The following is a 16,669-nucleotide window of genomic DNA, read 5'->3' as shown; positions in this document are numbered from 1 at the left end:
AAGAGTTGACTTTGAAACTGCCATTGCCAGCCTCCTATTGACAAATTCCTGCTTTATACCACCAATTTGTGAGCAATTTCAGGTAAGGGGAGGAGAGTCTGAGGGGTGGGGGAGAAATGTAGCCAGTGGTTTTAAAGCTGGCAAAAGATTAAGTGCTTGCTCATCATGCCTGTTCTACTGCTCGTTTGCTCTTACATTTTGTATTACCTTATCTGGGTTTGCTGTCAAAATGAAAGGAGACAAATTCTGTAGCTGTGTATCTTTTGGACTCAGACCATTTTCTAAAAGGTAAAACTAACTATAGGCTTTTTTAGGTTGTAGGAGGAGCCCAGGTACAGATTTGAAACACTAGGTGAATAAATCCTTAATGAAACAAAATGTCAGGACTTCAACTGAGCTTGCATTTAATTTTAGTTACCTTTCTGAAGTTTACTGTTGAATTGGGGTAATGCAATTTGACTTCTTCCCCCCTCCAGTGGCCCCAGGTTGTCAGTCAAGACAGACAAATACTAAACATTCCAACAACATAGCTTGTCAGCAGTAATGTAGTTTTAAAGGCAGACAGAGATCTTGACAGTAAGTAAAAAGAAAAGCAATAGTTAACAGAAATGGCAAAAATACTGAGACTTTTAAATGTTTGAAGAAAGCTAATACCTTCAAAGTGCTAGATGAAGAGGAATGGCAGTGGAGCTAAAAGGTGTTTCCACTCAGTCACCTCCTGTCCGAAGGTGCCCACAGGATAATTTATCAGTGCATGCCTTGGAAAAACTGGGAGTGATAGTCTTTCTATTCAGTTAAGATGGAATAACTGGAGGACAGTATGTGCTGAATACCATTCTTCAAAATGCGGTTCCTTAATGCCTTGAAGAAGCAGACAAAAATCAGTATTTTTATCAAGGCTGCTAGGCAGATGAGTCTAGGAATTCTAATCAGTCAGGTGGTAGCTGCTGCTGGTGTTGGTTGATCTAGTTGTTTGATAATGACACTTTGGAATAATAAATGTGTTCATCTGTACAGCACCTTTCCTAAGTCTGTGTTACAGTGGCTTGAGAAGAGGAGGGAAGTGAACAATGTTTGTGTCAGCATTAAGCTTTGACTTCTTAGTAACTGCGTTGATGTTCCTGTATTTCTTTATGGAGAAATCAAAGGTCCTTCAAAAGCTTCAGAACTTGGGGTGGATTTCAAATCTGAATTGTGGGTGTGAATTTTGCAGGCAGGAATAAAAAGTTGGGCTTGGGACCAGTGCTCTTACTCACAGCTGTGAAAATGAAATAGTTAGAAAGTAGCACTTTCCTTGGTAAGAGTGAGAAGGTTTCTTATATCAGCCTGACTTGGCAGTTCCAGGGCAAAAGAATAGGAGAGTGATGTGGGGAAGAGGGTGTGACACCGCGCTGCAGAACAGAACAGGCAGAAACATCTACACAGTGATCCATAAAGGTACAAACAAATCAGAGGAGGAATGTATGTGCTTGTATTATCATGAGACTTGGTAGCAGTTTTTATGATACAAATCAATCTAGTATCAAGTTGAAGAAGGCCAGTAGTGTGAAGGTGGCGTTACAGCTTTGCTTAAATGCCACCTGGGTGACTACCAGCTTTATTTTGTAAGGTAGTTTAATCAGTTGTCCTTTGCCTAAAATGAACGAGCTTAGGCAAGTTTATGTGTACTCACAATTGTCCTATATTAGGGCAGTTTTGCTTAGAATTTTTTTAAGTCCCTTCGTTTCTCTGGAAGTAATCTGGAGAATATTGAATTTCCTTTTGGAGAAGGCATGTGAGTTTCAGTATAAGAGTTTGTGTGAATTTTTCAGGTCCTGGCTTCCCCTAAAGTAGCAGAAAAATAATTTTGCTGGAGGCAAATGAGAGATTGCTTATAGCAACTGATTCTTAAACAACTCCAGTTTCAGGGTTCTCCTGAAGTCTCCTGTTTTTTTGTTTGGGTTTTTTTTTTTTTTTTTTCTAACAGAAAATCTTTAAGATTGAGTGCTGGTTGGATACTGTTCCTTCTATTTGGTGTTACACTGTGGACGTATTATCTTTCTTGTGAGCTGCTATTCTCACCAGGTTTCTGTGTAAACTGGAAGCTCTTCAGGAGCAAGCCTGAGTTTCTGTAAAAATGTTGGCCAATTTGGGAGGGAGGGAGAGACAGACAGTCTGGGGTCCTTGCAGGACTTCTGGATGCTTCTCTTGCCACCACTTCTGTATTAAGTGTTCTTGCAGGTTTAAGTGTGATTTCTGTCTTACCGGGCTGATATTAGGTACCATCTGTGTCAAAGCTTTATTTCAGTGTGTACAGATACTGTTGAATAGTAGTTTGCCAGGAGATGGCAGTGAGTTACCAGTTTGTACAGTGTGACCAGCAGACAGAACAGCAGAGTGTCAGGGTGCCCCTGTGGGGTCAAGTGTGTGTAGGGTGTCCTGTGGTGTTTACCAGACCTTGACAGACTTGGAACGTGCCAGTGTCAAAGAGCACGTTTCCCACACGCCAGTGCAAAAGAGTAAGTACAACTCTGCTGATTTCTGAGAGTCCCAAGAGTACTTGTGCATTCATAAAAAGCACCAGCAGGGCAATGATAATAAAGACTAGATAAAAACTGTTGAGTGTGACACGGATCATATATTTTTAGGAGATCCATGCATCCAATATTAAAAGTATTTTAAAAGAAATGTGGGAACATAATGACATGTAGTCTTAATGAATGTGCTTTCAACTGTAAGTGGCTCTTGGTTAGCTGATAGACATGTAAAACACCAATGCTTCAATCCAGCAGCGGCTTCCTAAAAAGTCTTCACCCAAGGCAGCTGGGGCCTTGCAATTTCACTTTCCTTCAGTGTGTTGCTGCTCTTAATGTTTGCAAGGCCATTGCAGAGACTGCAGGACAGATGTTGCATCAGAGTTCTGCATTGCTGCCCTTTAGGGAGTCAAACATCTCGAATAAACTGGTTCTGTCTGGGGAGCAGGCCCACAGTAAAGGTGTGTTTCACAAGCATGTTGTTTCTGAATAACAGGTATATTTTTCAGATAAATCAGAGCAAATAAAGACTGAGGCGTAAAATGGATTCCTTGTTAAATAGTGGGAAATCCATACACAAATTGTTTCAAGACAAATCTGTAGAAAACTCTTACTAGTTTTGATATAATGACTGTCAGGTATCCTCCAGAGCTGCAAGATGCTTGCTGAGGACCTCGCTAACCTTGCCAATTGCGATTACGGCTTGCAAAGTAGACTACCTCAAGTGTGGAACATCATGCAGCTTATGTTTTGACTTATTTTTCAACACGCTGCTTTTTTCTCAGCAAAACAAGATTCAGCCTTTGGATATAGAATCCTTCAGTCATCAATCTTAATCTGTTCTTCAACTGAACCTCCAGTGGATTTAAATGAATTCAGTGGCCCCCATAGCTTGAAAGGACATACAAATGTTTATGGTTTGGAAATGTATTGTAAGGAATGGCCTATGGCAGGTCACCCTCTTGTATGGGGGCTGGTTTTGTTTGTTTTTATTCATTCCTCTTGTATAGGTTAGAGATAGGGGATTTAATCTCAATTTTTTCCAGAGTGTGAAATGAAAGTATACAGCCTCTGTTATGAACTGGCAGGGAAACAGGTATCTGCCTGGAGGAAATTAAGGGAAAGAGAGTTACTTTTATTTCCCTTAGTTGCAGTTGAAAAGCTTGAACTCTATTACTAGCCTGTTTGAAAATTACCTGTTGTAGATTATTCCTTAAGTGAAAATACATCATTGCACAAGTGGGAAGGTGTGTGGCCTAGTTGATTGCAACACTTGAGTATGCCTGCTTTAGGATAAATCTTTGCTTAAGACAACTAGATCAGGTCCTAGGAAAAGAATACTAATTTTCTTTCATACCAACTTTAATCTAGCCAAATCAAATTCCTCCATCACAATTCTTCCTATTTTCATATATTGAACAAATGGTGCTGTCCATGAAGTCAAGTTTCATTATGATTTTGATATTTTATTGATTGACACATGGATATGGTTGAAACTGTACAACTATTTTACTGTTAATAAAAAACATGGAGGGTTTCTTTCAGTAAGAAAAAGCAGTCATAATAAAGTAGAAGTAATAATAGTGAATGATACCAAGAAGCAATTTAACTGTTAGATGTAAAGTTTTATAGACCTGAAGAGTGTTTTGTGAACCTTAGAACTTGCCTTTCTTCCATTTATATCAATGTATAGGGTATTATTTTTCACTGGAGACCTTGCCTTGCTTGCTTTCAATTTATTTATTGATGAAACTGCATAGCTTAAAATCCCAGTCAAGGTCAAATCAGTTAAAACTGATAATAAACTATAAGTAGACAAGTTTCTACTGTATATCATATATTATTGTGCATATTGTCACTATTTATTTTTTTTTCCCTGTTAGGGATAACCATTTTTGTAATTAGTGAGGACAACACTGGTACAAAAATTGCAAAACAGTTGCACTGGGAGCATGAAAATGGGTTATTTTCTTTTGCTTCCTTCCCCCACTGCCCATGAACATACATAAATCCCTGAACAGTGAAAGACACGGTTTGCTTCCTCGTGATTTCAAGACCTATCTCCACTCACTTTGTCCCAGCAAGGTCTCTGGTTCCTTACTCTCTTGCTGTGCTTCCCAGACATACAGTCCCTCGGATCCTTCATCCGTCTCCAGGGCTGTGCTGTTTGGTATGGCATGTTGCCTTGGATAAGCTGCTATTTTTCTGGCAGAAGAGGGGTTTAATTGCACCTTCTGCTAGCCTAACGAATGGTGTTTGGAACACTTCTGCACTTTGAGTTGTTCTTTAACCACAGATCAAAAGTCTGACTAACAACAGCTGTTAACACCTGTTTTCCAGTGTAATAGTAAATATATTATTTCAAAGAATAAACACTTCTCTGCAAGGTCAACTATTTATACGTGCATCTTAGTAACTTCCCCAGTCTGATACCTGTCCTGCACCTGCAATGTACAGGTTTTCATCCCATGAATGTCTTGCTACTTTTTCATGTGAACTGTAAGGAAAACTATATGCAGAGAAAGGCAAGGAAGAGAAGACCAAAAAAAAAAGCTATGAATACTGTCATGTTACAGTTACAGACACAATAAATGAACTTAATTTCATCCCAGTAGTTTTACAATAATGACTTTCTTAAAACTTGGAAGGGTTGTACCTGGATTGTACCTTTTTTCCCCTCTTGTCCTAATTGAGTGTATTCATGGCTTCAATTTATAACACTGCTATGACCCATCCACTAGCAGGATAGGTTGTAAGAAAGAGTAGAGCAAGGGGGCTTGATAGTAGGTGAGTTCTACTTTCAGGGAGTTTTATCTTCTTATTCCCTTCAGTTGCTGGGGTGTTACTAGAGCATCTCCTACCCAGTATCATGGTGCTTATGGGAAGGAGGATCTGGGGAGGCAGAATATAGTTCTGTCTGACTTGGCTAAGGTGGCTGACATATCAAAAATCTGGCAGGGAGGAACTGAATCACGTTTAAGAATGCTGAGGCTATTGTCTAGCTTTATTTAGTTGTTAGGAGTCACCCAGGCTTCAAGCAGCCGGTATCAGACCAGGTTGAAAGCTGACTTTTGCCCTCAAGCTCGTTGAGTGACCTCCAGTGTCTGCTACTGATTATTACTTTTAAGTTCCAGATGGATTAATTTCTGGAATGTTTTAGTAAATACTGCAAATAAAACACTGTAGCCCTTTCTGTTTTAATGGTGTTACTGTCTCTTAGGGAGACACTGTTTGCTTATTCCAAGTATTTGTTTCTGTGCCATAGTTCAACATTGTTGCTCCTGCTGAGAGAACACAAGGTACTTGACTGGAACTGCGACTGCTCCTGGTTAGCTGAAGTGGTGGCCTTTCCCTTTTCTGATCTGGCACACGGATGCTTGGCGGAGTTTCTTCTGGTCACATGTATCTACCTGTTAAGAAGATGAATTAGGGGAGCCAGTACCTGAAATAACCTCTCATTGCTAATGAGAGGTCTTTTCCATAAATCACAACAGCCATCATCCTGCTTTTCCTCTGTGGCTTTTTATTTGGAATATTGATGCTCTTTGTGGATTAGTTGCACTGCCTAAAACTGAAAAACTCCAACCTACAAAGCTTTTTGCTAAACTTGTGCATTTTAGAGTCAATCATTCTGATTCAGGTATGAACAGTGCTGTCGTCAGACCTGGTTCTTGATTCTGGGAGCGGGCAGGGACCACAGGCTTGTCTTCCACAGTTGTGCAGGCCTTGGTGCTGACCAACACTATTTAAACCAAATGCAGAATAGGAAGGCTTCAAGCATGCTGCCAGCTCTTTGACTCTAAAAGCAGTATTGTTCTCTTAGTAGCTATAAAATCTTCAAGTGCGTTAGTTACTCAGTGAAAAGATCAGTTTGAAGAAGCAAGCTGAGGTGACTTCCCTTCTGTGCTTCAATGAACTGATGCACTCTAAGCCAGAGCAAGGCACTGCCCTTCTGGGAGGTGCGTGGAAGGCAGGTGGGGAACAAGTTTCTTCAGGTAGAAGCCAAAAACCCCACCCTCTTGTAAGGCAGATTTAAAACAAGGATAAAACATAAGAAACTAAAGAAGCAAATTCAAAATTTTTAAAAAATTTATTCCCTCAATTTTATATACAACAATTAGACTACTCTACAAAGGTGTAAATGGTCTTTGCTGTGAGTTGTTGTGCATATGCAGCTTAGTAGACAGATTTAACATTCAATTTGAATCTCAGTGCAAGTAGGCACTAAAACATCCAGCATACCTTCAAGGTATAAAAAGACATACCAGTTTTATAGGTTTCTCCAGCATATTTTGTTACAGTGCAAAATGCTATGAAATAAGGTTTCTTTAGAAAGTTCATATAAATTAAACACATATTGCACTTGTCCCAACCAAAAGTGTAACAAGTTGTACTTACTGAACTAGTCTGTTACATTTTAGAACATCCCTCACACACATGCACTTCTTCCTCCTGGGTATTTGTGCCAAATATGTGTAGTTCTTATTCCAAATATTAAGTAGGTGTTTATAGCTATTTAACTAATGCAATCCCTCTTGAACAGACTGCTTAAATATATATATATATATATATATATATATATATATATCACAGTGGACCAATGTAACAAGAAAATTCTCCAAACCCCTTTTCAGTCATCTTTCCAGTAGCACTGTAACTAAATAGATAAAAATCAGTATTGGTTAAATTCATAATGCAAGTGTATTGAACACCAACCATTTCAGACACTTACACCCCTATTGTCTGGAAAGGAATGAAACCTCCAGTTCTAAACATGTACATATTTCTACAGTACTTCAAGCTGCTAAGCTAACATTGTACCCACAAACATTTTGTGCAATTCCACAGGTAGGACTTTGACTTCTGTACATCACTGGCTACTATGGGGCATGTTGGGAGAAATGGTGCAAAGTTGCATTAACTTCAGAGAACAAAGTCTACTTCAGCTGAATCTAGTCAATACAATCTGTGCACCCACCAAGCGAGACATAGAGGTGAAGGCAGATAACATCAGTCTTCCTAGATGTGAGTTTCCCTAAATCCTTACAAGCCTTGAGATTTAAAGGAACAAGTGCATATGAGTGCAAATGCTAACTTTGTGCTTAAGATATTTATTCAAAGCTGAAAGGTAAGGGAGTAGCTTAGGAACAAGTAATAATAATTTATTTTTTTTTTTAGCAAACCAGTATGAACAAAGTTGCTATTAAAACCACTGACATATAAAAGCAGAGGAAAAGTAAAACACATGGCTAGCTGAATGCTAGTCCAAGTCTCAAACTGTTCAGGGTTACCTGCAAAATGCTTCCAGCATTTAATTTCTTCCCTATACTTCACGTTAGAGGACTATACTTCTATTACATATAAAAAGAATGTTTCTTTTCTGAAAACATTTCTGCATTCAACTTAACTCAGTCATTCAGAATGTGAGTGGAGGAAAACCTGCTTTCTGGTACCATGACATTATCCAGATCCTTTTCTGGAGCCACAACAGTAACTGTACAGTACTTTCTAAAGGCAGGTTCCCATCTTAGATACTACTAGATATGAAGTCCTTAATAAGGCAATATGCTCTTTATACAAGTAATGAGATGAAATCCTAGTTTGACACAGTTATGAATTCTTTATATAGATAGCATACATTTACCCCACCAGTGTGGGTAAAGTGTTTATGTGTAAAAAAATCCAAACAGCCAGGCTTTGGATCAGGAGAGCCAACAGGTAATGTTCACAAACTGGAAGGCTGCTGTATTACTGGACCTGGTTCACATTCATGAAGGTTGTCTTCTGACCTCATATACATTAGGAACACAGTGACAGTAGCAAAGGTAGCTGCGTTGACAGGAAAAGCACGGAGAAGTGTGGAAGTAAGACCTCTTGTGAACACCCTCCAGCCTTCTTCATGGTAACTCTTTCTGACACAGTCTAAAATGCCCTTGTATTGTGTAATGCCTCCGACTCCATCGGCCTGAAGCCGGGATTTGATCACATCCATGGGATAGGTTGAGAGCCAGGACACGATTCCTGACATCCCTCCAGAAAACAGCAGTTTGGGAATAACATAACTGTCTTCAGCTTCACAGCCTAAATACCTGGTCATGCAGTCATAGGTCAGGAAGTAAAAACCAAAGCTTGGAGTCTCTCTTATGAATGTAGAGACCATGCCTCTGTTGATACCCCTCAGCCCTTCCTTTCGATAGATTTTGATTAAACAATCCAGAGAATTTTTGTAGTTCTTCATTTTTTGTTTGTATTCACCTGTTCCTTGAAGCTGCATTCTTGTCTTTGCCAACTCCATGGGACAGCAGATGATGCACTGGATAGCCCCTGCTGCTGACCCTGCAAGGAACTGGTTTAGAGGAGTGTCTTTTCCAAGAGCACGAAGCGTGTTTCCTTGTACACCAAACACAAGTGCATTAATGAAGGTAAGTCCCATCATTGGTGACCCAATACCTTTATAGAGTCCAAAAGCCTAATGGAAGAAGGAAGGAAAAACCCTTTTTAACAGTGGTGTTGCCAACCTCCCGAAACTGTGCAGAACATGGCCTTTCTGTCTCTCTCTTGTGCCCTAACTTTCTAACAGGGGCCAGAAGATCAGTACCATCTTTCTTTGTAAGGATAATTCTATTGCTGCCTAGGACACAAACACCTAAGCATTTTTAGCAGTACAAATAAATAGTTTAACATATCCAGAAAATAATCTAAGTCCACCCAGAGAAAGGTTTTCTGGTAAATTTTAGACTTTCTTTTTTAACTAGCTAAAAGCCCAAAGCTACCCTTTTAGTTATGGTCTTAAAACTTCAGCAGAAAAAACACCTCAACAATTTCTTCACTCATTGCTCAGATTGCTTGGATTCTCATAAAATTAGCTATTAAAATAACTTGTTATCTTATTTAAAAAGTTAACTTCAAAATATCAACCTCAAACTTAGTTATCTTCTTCATGAAGTTTATGGCAAACTTCTGACTAGAATATCTGCCCTGTGGTCAGGAGAGGTTCAGAGCATGCTTTTTGCTTATCTTCAATATTTGTAGGTTTTAAACAACTTTCCCACCCTTCCAATACAAAATACATGAACATATAAAATATGCAAAGCATTAATTTTGTACTTACAGATTCTTGCTTTATGATGGACTGAAAGCAATGGAAAGTCCCACGGTAAAGAGGTTTCTCTACATTTTGAACTTGTAGACGAACCTACAGAAAGTTGTATGAGATACTGATTTGTATGTCAAGGGCAGCCAAACTGGTAAACTAGTGTCTTGTACATTTATCGAGATTTGCTATAGCAATGTTTATGCAAGAGCACAGGCTGGACACTGGAATGCCATATGTGGCAAAATAATTCAAAACACTTGAAGGCTATTTTTTAATTAATTTGGGGTGAAAACATGAAGGGAGGAGGATTATAAACTTCTTGTGAATGTTAGAAAAACAGTATGTGGAAGTACAACAGGGTACACATATCTGGAATTTCAGACTGAAGTTTTCCAGTACTGGCTACAATAGGTACTTTCTTTAGCTGCCAAGAATGCTTCACACTAAGAACTATCTGTACAAACCTGATAAAATTTTATAAAAATGTATTTATAAGTCAAAGATGAAATAAGGATAACTGTAAAAGGATGGAAAACTTTCAACACCGCCACCCACAGTAGTTCTGGCTACCAGACTTGGGACCCTTCATTGAGATCTGATTTTTTTCAGACAGTAACTGGGAGTAGGCTCTTAAGATGTCTTACTTTGCATAAGGAGAAAAAAAAAAAAAAAAAGCCACTTGTCCTTTTAAATTTTAGTCTGGTTTTTTTTTTTTTTTTTAACTTGATAAATACAAACAATATGTGAGGGTATGGCTGTTTCAAACCTTTAATATTAGTAATCAGTTAGCTCTTCCAAAAATGAAATGGCATCTTCTGCTGGACAGATAGAAGCTACTGTAACTGGTGATATTAGGAGACAGGCCCAGTGCCCAGATGCTATAATATTTAATGGGAAAGTCCAATTCATTTTTTCCTGCTAATTTGTCCTCAGCACATTTCAAACAAACCAAAAAACCCTCAAAGCTACCTACTTCGTGCAAAACCCTACACTGCAATAAACTTAATAAATTGGTTTCACTGGATTGGGAAGTTAGAAATCCCTTATTGATCTCCATCATGGAAGGTTGCAATGTTCCTTAGAAAAGATGCTTATCAACTATTTAATGCTGCTGCTGCAACTCCAGGGCAAAAAACTTCAAGATTCACACTCTGAACAAAAGAAAATTTTATCCATGTGAGAGATTCCTGACTGCAGTATCTTTTTATTATTACTTTAGGCAAACAGGGACAAAACCACAACAATGAAAGATTCATAAGATGTGGGTCTAGAAAAGGATTTGGGGACATGTTTTTTCAAAGTTCTATATTCAGGTTAGCTTTCTTTGAGGCGAAAAATTATTTACTGTTTCAGTATTTTTTATATTCCTACAATATGTCATTTTATGTTTTGTAAATCAAAATTTAGTTTTTAGTGTCTTTTTAGTATACATGTTAGTGTATGTTAGCCACACTGGGAGGCCGAGACCACCGCACGTCTTCCAAGATGCAGCAGGGTTTTAAAGCTTCTTAGATTAAGAGTAGGCTTATAGTATGATTCAAAGAAAATAATTTCTTTATTACTCAAAGTGATGTTTGAGGGGCAGGCAGATTGTCAAAACTGCTCAAGAAGCAGACCCGCAAGCAAAGTCATAAATCTTAACAAGTTGTTAGAATTTCACAAAACAAAGGTTTTACTCCATTTATAACTTACTGCTATTGTTTCAATCCCCATCTGTGAAGTCAGGGGCCTTCCACACATATGGGCTTTGGGCAAACTGCAGCTTAGGAACCTTCTTTCTTAAACTTTTCTATATGCATGTCTTTAGTAATTTAGAATTAGTCATATTCTGTATATAGGTTTATTTTCCTATATTCTCCTACTATTTTTGTCTAAATAATTTGTGAAATATTGACTAATTAAGCCTTGTTATAGGATAGAATATTTAGAGTATTGATGCTCCAGGTCTAAGAATGACAATCAGCTCTTTCATTTGAGTACAGTGATGACCACATAGGGATATCTGCATTGGCAAACTACCAGATAAGGCAATTAATGCATATGAAACTTTAGTTCATGAATATTAATGTCATAGTCAACAAGATATTTATTGTGTACAACTATAGGAAAGATGAATCATGTGCAAAGTTTAATCCTCTATTCTATTCATTGCACAGTATTCGTGCTTCCTTCTTTTTTGAAACCACTGTTCCTAAGGTTTTATAACACTGTAATTTGACATCACTAAAGACTTTCATAAAGGTACTCAAGTCTAAACAAAAAAACAACCAAACAAAAAAAGCAAAACAAACAAATAAATAAAAGAAAAACAAAACAAAACAAAACAAAAAAAAAAAAAAAAAAAAAAACACCACACCCTCAAACCAGTCCAAACATGTAATAATGTGTGAAATAAGTGATTTACAAGGTTTGAGCAATGAAAATGTCCTCCAAGGATACGTAGTGGATAAGACCTTAACAACAGTGTGTCGGAGATTCAGTTTTAGAACCACTGTGTGTGAAGTGTATACAGCCAGAAATGCACACCAGAAAGAAGGTTCAGAGTAACATTAAAAAGGGGGATATTTAAACCCCACTCCCTCCATGCCATAGCTGTAGAAGAAGGACATTTTAGTTTTAAACTGATAAGGGGAAAAGCTTCGTAAATTGTTTAGATCTTTATTTGAACTAATACATTTGGGAATAAATTAAGACTGAGAGAAACAGAAGTGTTCACCTGGGCTATACTTACTAGGTAACTCTCCCGTGATGAGGCTTATCTGTCATCTACAACAAAGTAACACTTTTGCTGTTAATGAAGACAGCCCCTAGCTCAGAAAGTAAAGGCAGTTAAAAGCAAAAAAGCAATTTTATACATTACATCAACAAACCAGGGATAAGGAGTTTGCCAGTTCTGAGATAGCTCAGTTGTGGGTTTCACAGGGTGACTTCATCAGTTTAATCTCTCCCTGTGTGTCCCACCATCCCCCTCCCCACTTTGTGAAACATGATCACCGGCCAAAAAAAAAGATCTTAAAAGCCAAGACAGAAGTAAAATTCTGGCTTAAGCAGCTTTTCCATTGGTCAGTTATATTAAAAATTTGCAGTCTAAGGTGACTACCAGCTAGCCCTTTAAACACTGCAGAACTGTAAAAGTGGTTAATTCTTAACATGTATACATACACAACAATTTATACAATGTTTCTGGGAGATTTGTTGTTTGGTTTTTTGTTTTGTTACTTGTGGGGTTTTTTGTTTGTTTGTTTGTTTGGGGGGGGGCTTGTTTTTTTGGTTTTTTTTTTTTAAGACTGGTTATAGTGTTAATTTCCCCACATACAGTGGTGACTACGCCAGATAATAACACAAATGTTAGTATTTTCTCTAACAAAAAACAGATAAATGCTTGTAATACCTTTTAACGGGTATGAAAATATAGTGTGCCCCACTGGATTTCATGAAACATCTAAAGTCATCCAGAAACAAACTATTTTGCACTATTGTAAAGCAAGATACTTCTTCTAAAGCAAACACATCTATTTTGCATTAATTCATCTGCTGGAACTAGCAGAGAAGCTCCAGTTTTGCAGAAACTTAAATGTTTAGTTTCATGCACTAGAGGCCGTTCCACTTTAAAAACCAAAAAAACACCCCCCACATGCTTCACTTTAGTCTGAGTATAGAATTTTAGCAGTTTTGCTGGCTTCAGTGAAATGACCCATCACCTTAAGTTAAGCATTAAAAACTTGGCAGGTTAGGGCTGAGAGAAAAAGACAGCTGGCCCTGTACCACTGTAAAAAAATGTGCAAGTCTGGATAATACCATTCCTGAAAATATATACTAGAATTCAACCCAATTACTTCACAGTCAAATTTACTGCTCTGAGAAACATTCATCTAGATTTTACTATCTAAGCAGCTTTCACTTGACTGGCAAGGACTAATACCCACTGGCAAGGAAAACCTGTATTGAATTAATGATGTGCTAGAGCACAAAATATGATGACGACCTTGGTAACACTATCAGCCCTTTGCAAATCTAAATTCAGCAAGGTAGAGGTATTCCAAATATAGCTCTAGTGGGTGGCATGCTGTCTGCTGCAGTCAAGTGATCTGGTGTATTAATTTAGCAGGGAATATATTGGCGTCCCTTCTTCTGTTCTCTTGGTGTGAGAGTTTGGATGAAGCTGCCAAAGAGTGACTTAAATGGTCAACCCATTCTGAAAAATGGACTAGCAGTCCCGGCTGAAGTGCCCTCCAGGAGATTTAAAAATCTTATCTTTGAACAGGTCTTGGCTACCTTTAGTATGCATAATACATAAGGCTACCAGACCATCAGAAAATCAATTTTACCTTGGAAAGTTATAAAAGTACGTAATAATACTCAAAGGCAGGAAAAAGCCCCCAGACAAGCTTCATGCTGTGGATTTTTATCCACTTACACTCTTTGACTAGTGTAACAAATTATTGCTGCAGGAGTAAGTAGCAGAGCTTGAGGGGAAAACAAAACACAAATTTTCAACCTAGTAACAAAGTAGCTTTGAGTTACAAACACAGGGAGAAGCAGTTTTAGCAGTTAGTGATGAACAGCTGCAGGGAAGCAAGCTTAGAACAAAATTAAATTAAATGTAAGATCCTATTTTCAAATACAACACTGTTACTGCACTGGTGAACTTGTAGTTTAGCCCAAGGTTTGTCATGTTACTGGGTTGAATCATACATGCAAAGAATTTTTAACTTCCGAAGAGCTGGAGACTGCAAATCTATAAACAGTGGTTAAGGAGGCTTGCTCCAAGCTTTCCAGCACAGATTTATGCTCCTACAGCATCTGGGGATTTTTTTTTTTTTCCTCCCCCACTGCTTGGAAAAACTTTAAATTTTCTACCTAGAGACAAAGGTATTTCATAATCAACCCACCTTAACAGTGTCAAATGGGTGTCCTACCAGCACTCCGGCAGCACCTGAAACAAAACAAACGCCACAGCTATGACTCACAGTTTTCTTCCTGGGTCTGGGGCTACAGTAGCCCGAGCAGGACCACCAGTCTGCGGTGTAAGCACACACACAGCAGTTACTGGTAGGTCGGGGAAGGAGCATCCTATCAAGTCAGAAGATAAGAGATCACCAGTTTGGTCCTCCAGGCCAGTACTAGGTGCCTTTACCGTTCCCATCAAGTTTCTGAGCCCCAGGCAGGGGTTGAGGTGTGTGACTACAGATCCTGACACATCAGGCAGGATGTCCAGCAGTGATTCCTGGCCTCAGCCCAATGGGCAGAAAGGGCAGGTGTCCTCTGAAGCTAAATGTTTCACACGCATGCCACAATGTTGAGACGTGGAAAACCTAAAGTCTTCTCTAAAGCCAGAAGAAAATCCCTGCTTTCTGCCCGCAGCCTTTCCAGATGTGATGGTGGCACCTGCAGAAGGACCACGCGCTATCACAAAAACCTTTGCTTTATTCTAGCGCCAAAGGACTGCCTAGAAGTTACATGCAGGCCTGTTCTACTGATCTGAATACATGCATTTTGCAAGTACTGGATGAAGCAAGGAATCCTCTAGCTCTGTATTTCTATGAAGCATCAATCCATTCAGTGCACCATCTCACATTTGCAGAAAGATGACTTCCCTCCCTCTCCTGGAGACGTGGCAGAAATGCAGTGCCCACTCCAGGATGGTGTAGTCCAAGTTGCTCAAGGCCAGCACAGCAGCAAGATAGAGCAAGTCGCAAAAATAGCGATGTGCACTGTGTTCGGCATGAAAAGGCCGGTAGCACAGTCGATCATGCGGGATCCCTGGCAAGGCCGGGATCACTAGGATGGAGTCACAAGAGACGCTGCAGTCAAAAAAAAAAAAAAAAAAAAAAAAAAAAATCTCCTTGTCAGATTGGCAAGGAGAACAGCAAACGCAAACAACTGAAAAGACGCGAGAGTGCATCTCCTGAACACAATTCAATAACTGCGGAAAAGAGGAGGCGGCAGGCCGTAAGCCGATGCTGAGGGAAGAGCACACGCGTTCCCTCCTGCTCCTCACGCCAAAGCTCCCCACTAGCGATATTTCCGGGTCCGTGGAGTGCCCGAGCCTCCGCTGCCCGGCCGCTAACCCCGGGGAGCTCCGGCCCCGCCGGCCGCTGCTTCCAGCCCCCGGGGCGACCACCGGCCCGCTCGGGCCCCCGCGCCCCGCTGCGCCCCCGCTCCCACCGATTCTCCGCTCCCAAAATAAAAGCGCCGCGCCCAGTTCCCCCCTCCACCCCTTCCTCCTTTTTCCCTCCCCCCCCCTTTTTTTATTTTTTTAATTTTCTATTTTCCCCTCCCTTTTCTCCATTCCCCATCTTTTTCTTTTCTCTCTTCCTCCCATTTTAGTTTGCCTTTTTTCCCCCCTCTCCTCCCCGTTTTCCTCTCCCCTCTTCTTTCCCTTATTTTTCTTCTCCTCATAATTTTTAACTCCCCTCCCCCTCCCCTTTCGCAGCTCCCCCCGCTCCTCACCGCCGACGCATCCCGCGAGGAAATCCAGAGCCATGCTGGCACCCTCCGTCCCCGGCGGGGCCCAGCCCTTACGCGACGCCGCTCCGCGCACCGACGCCGCTCCGCGCACTGCCGCTGCGCGCCCCGCTGCGCGCCCCGCCGCCGCCGCGCGCCCTTTCTACCGCCCGCCCCCCCGCCCGCGCGGGGCCGAGCCGCGCCTCCGAGGGGGCGGGCGGCGGGACAACGCCCCCCCGGAGCCCGCAGCCACTGGCGGCCGAGCCGGGGCGGTTCCGGGCAAAGGGCGGGACGGGGCTGAGCCTGCCGGGGATGGGGGGGGGGGGGACGAGGGGGGGGGCCGCAGCCGTGCCCTTCCGCGGCCTTTCCAAAAAAAAAAAAAAAAAATAAAACACCCACACCAAAACGCCCCACCAACTTCCCTTCTTTGCAGCCGCATCTGAAGAATTAACGAGAAGGCATTTTGGAGGCTGGGGAAGTGGTGGTTGGGGCGGGGCAGAGCATCCCTCCTGCTCCGTCAATGGCCCCAAAATTGTTTCAGGTGGTTCAGGGAGGCTGTTCCGGGGGCATCTGGCTTTCTGGGCGAAGCATCCCTGCGAGCTGGCGGTTGGAA

General features: G+C 40.7%; 1 protein-coding gene across 3 annotated transcripts; it reads right to left on the bottom strand.

Moving 5' to 3' along the window:
* Positions 1-6,584: 6,584 nt before the first annotated feature.
* On the bottom strand, positions 6,585-16,215 carry SLC25A29 (solute carrier family 25 member 29). Of its 3 annotated transcripts, XM_042799227.1 has the most exons (5): positions 16,063-16,213; positions 14,502-14,545; positions 12,341-12,375; positions 9,625-9,708; positions 6,585-8,982 (listed from the first exon to the last, which is right to left on the bottom strand). In XM_042799227.1, exon 5 carries the CDS (start codon positions 8,947-8,949, stop codon positions 8,239-8,241), a length of 711 nt encoding a protein of 236 aa, XP_042655161.1. In that variant the 5' UTR covers positions 8,950-8,982; positions 9,625-9,708; positions 12,341-12,375; positions 14,502-14,545; positions 16,063-16,213; the 3' UTR covers positions 6,585-8,238. The 3 variants fall into 3 exon arrangements, with proteins under 3 accessions (XP_042655161.1, XP_042655160.1, XP_032837592.1); XM_042799226.1 differs by lacking the exon at positions 12,341-12,375 and having other exon boundaries at positions 16,063-16,215; XM_032981701.2 differs by lacking the exons at positions 12,341-12,375; positions 16,063-16,213 and adding an exon at positions 15,186-15,244.
* Between the last annotated feature and the right edge of the window lie 454 nt (positions 16,216-16,669).

The sequence above is a fragment of the Tyto alba genome, unplaced genomic scaffold (assembly GCF_018691265.1).
Source record: "Tyto alba isolate M040663 unplaced genomic scaffold, T.alba_DEE_v4.0 Super-Scaffold_29, whole genome shotgun sequence".
In the NCBI taxonomy this organism is placed as follows: Eukaryota; Metazoa; Chordata; class Aves; order Strigiformes; family Tytonidae; genus Tyto; species Tyto alba.
This window is presented reverse-complemented; position numbering and strand designations above follow the sequence as displayed.

Excerpts from the sequence above, each read along its gene's own strand:
- SLC25A29 (XM_042799226.1), bottom strand. The coding sequence starts at position 16,096 with ATGGCTCTGGATTTCCTCGCGGGATGCGTCGGCG. Across the intron at positions 14,546-16,062 it reads CCTCGCGGGATGCGTCGGCG|GTGCTGCCGGAGTGCTGGTA; the intron begins GTGAGGAGCGGG and ends GTTTTGTTTCAG. Across the intron at positions 8,983-9,624 it reads CCATCATAAAGCAAGAATCT|GCTTTTGGACTCTATAAAGG; the intron begins GTAAGTACAAAA and ends TTCTTCCATTAG.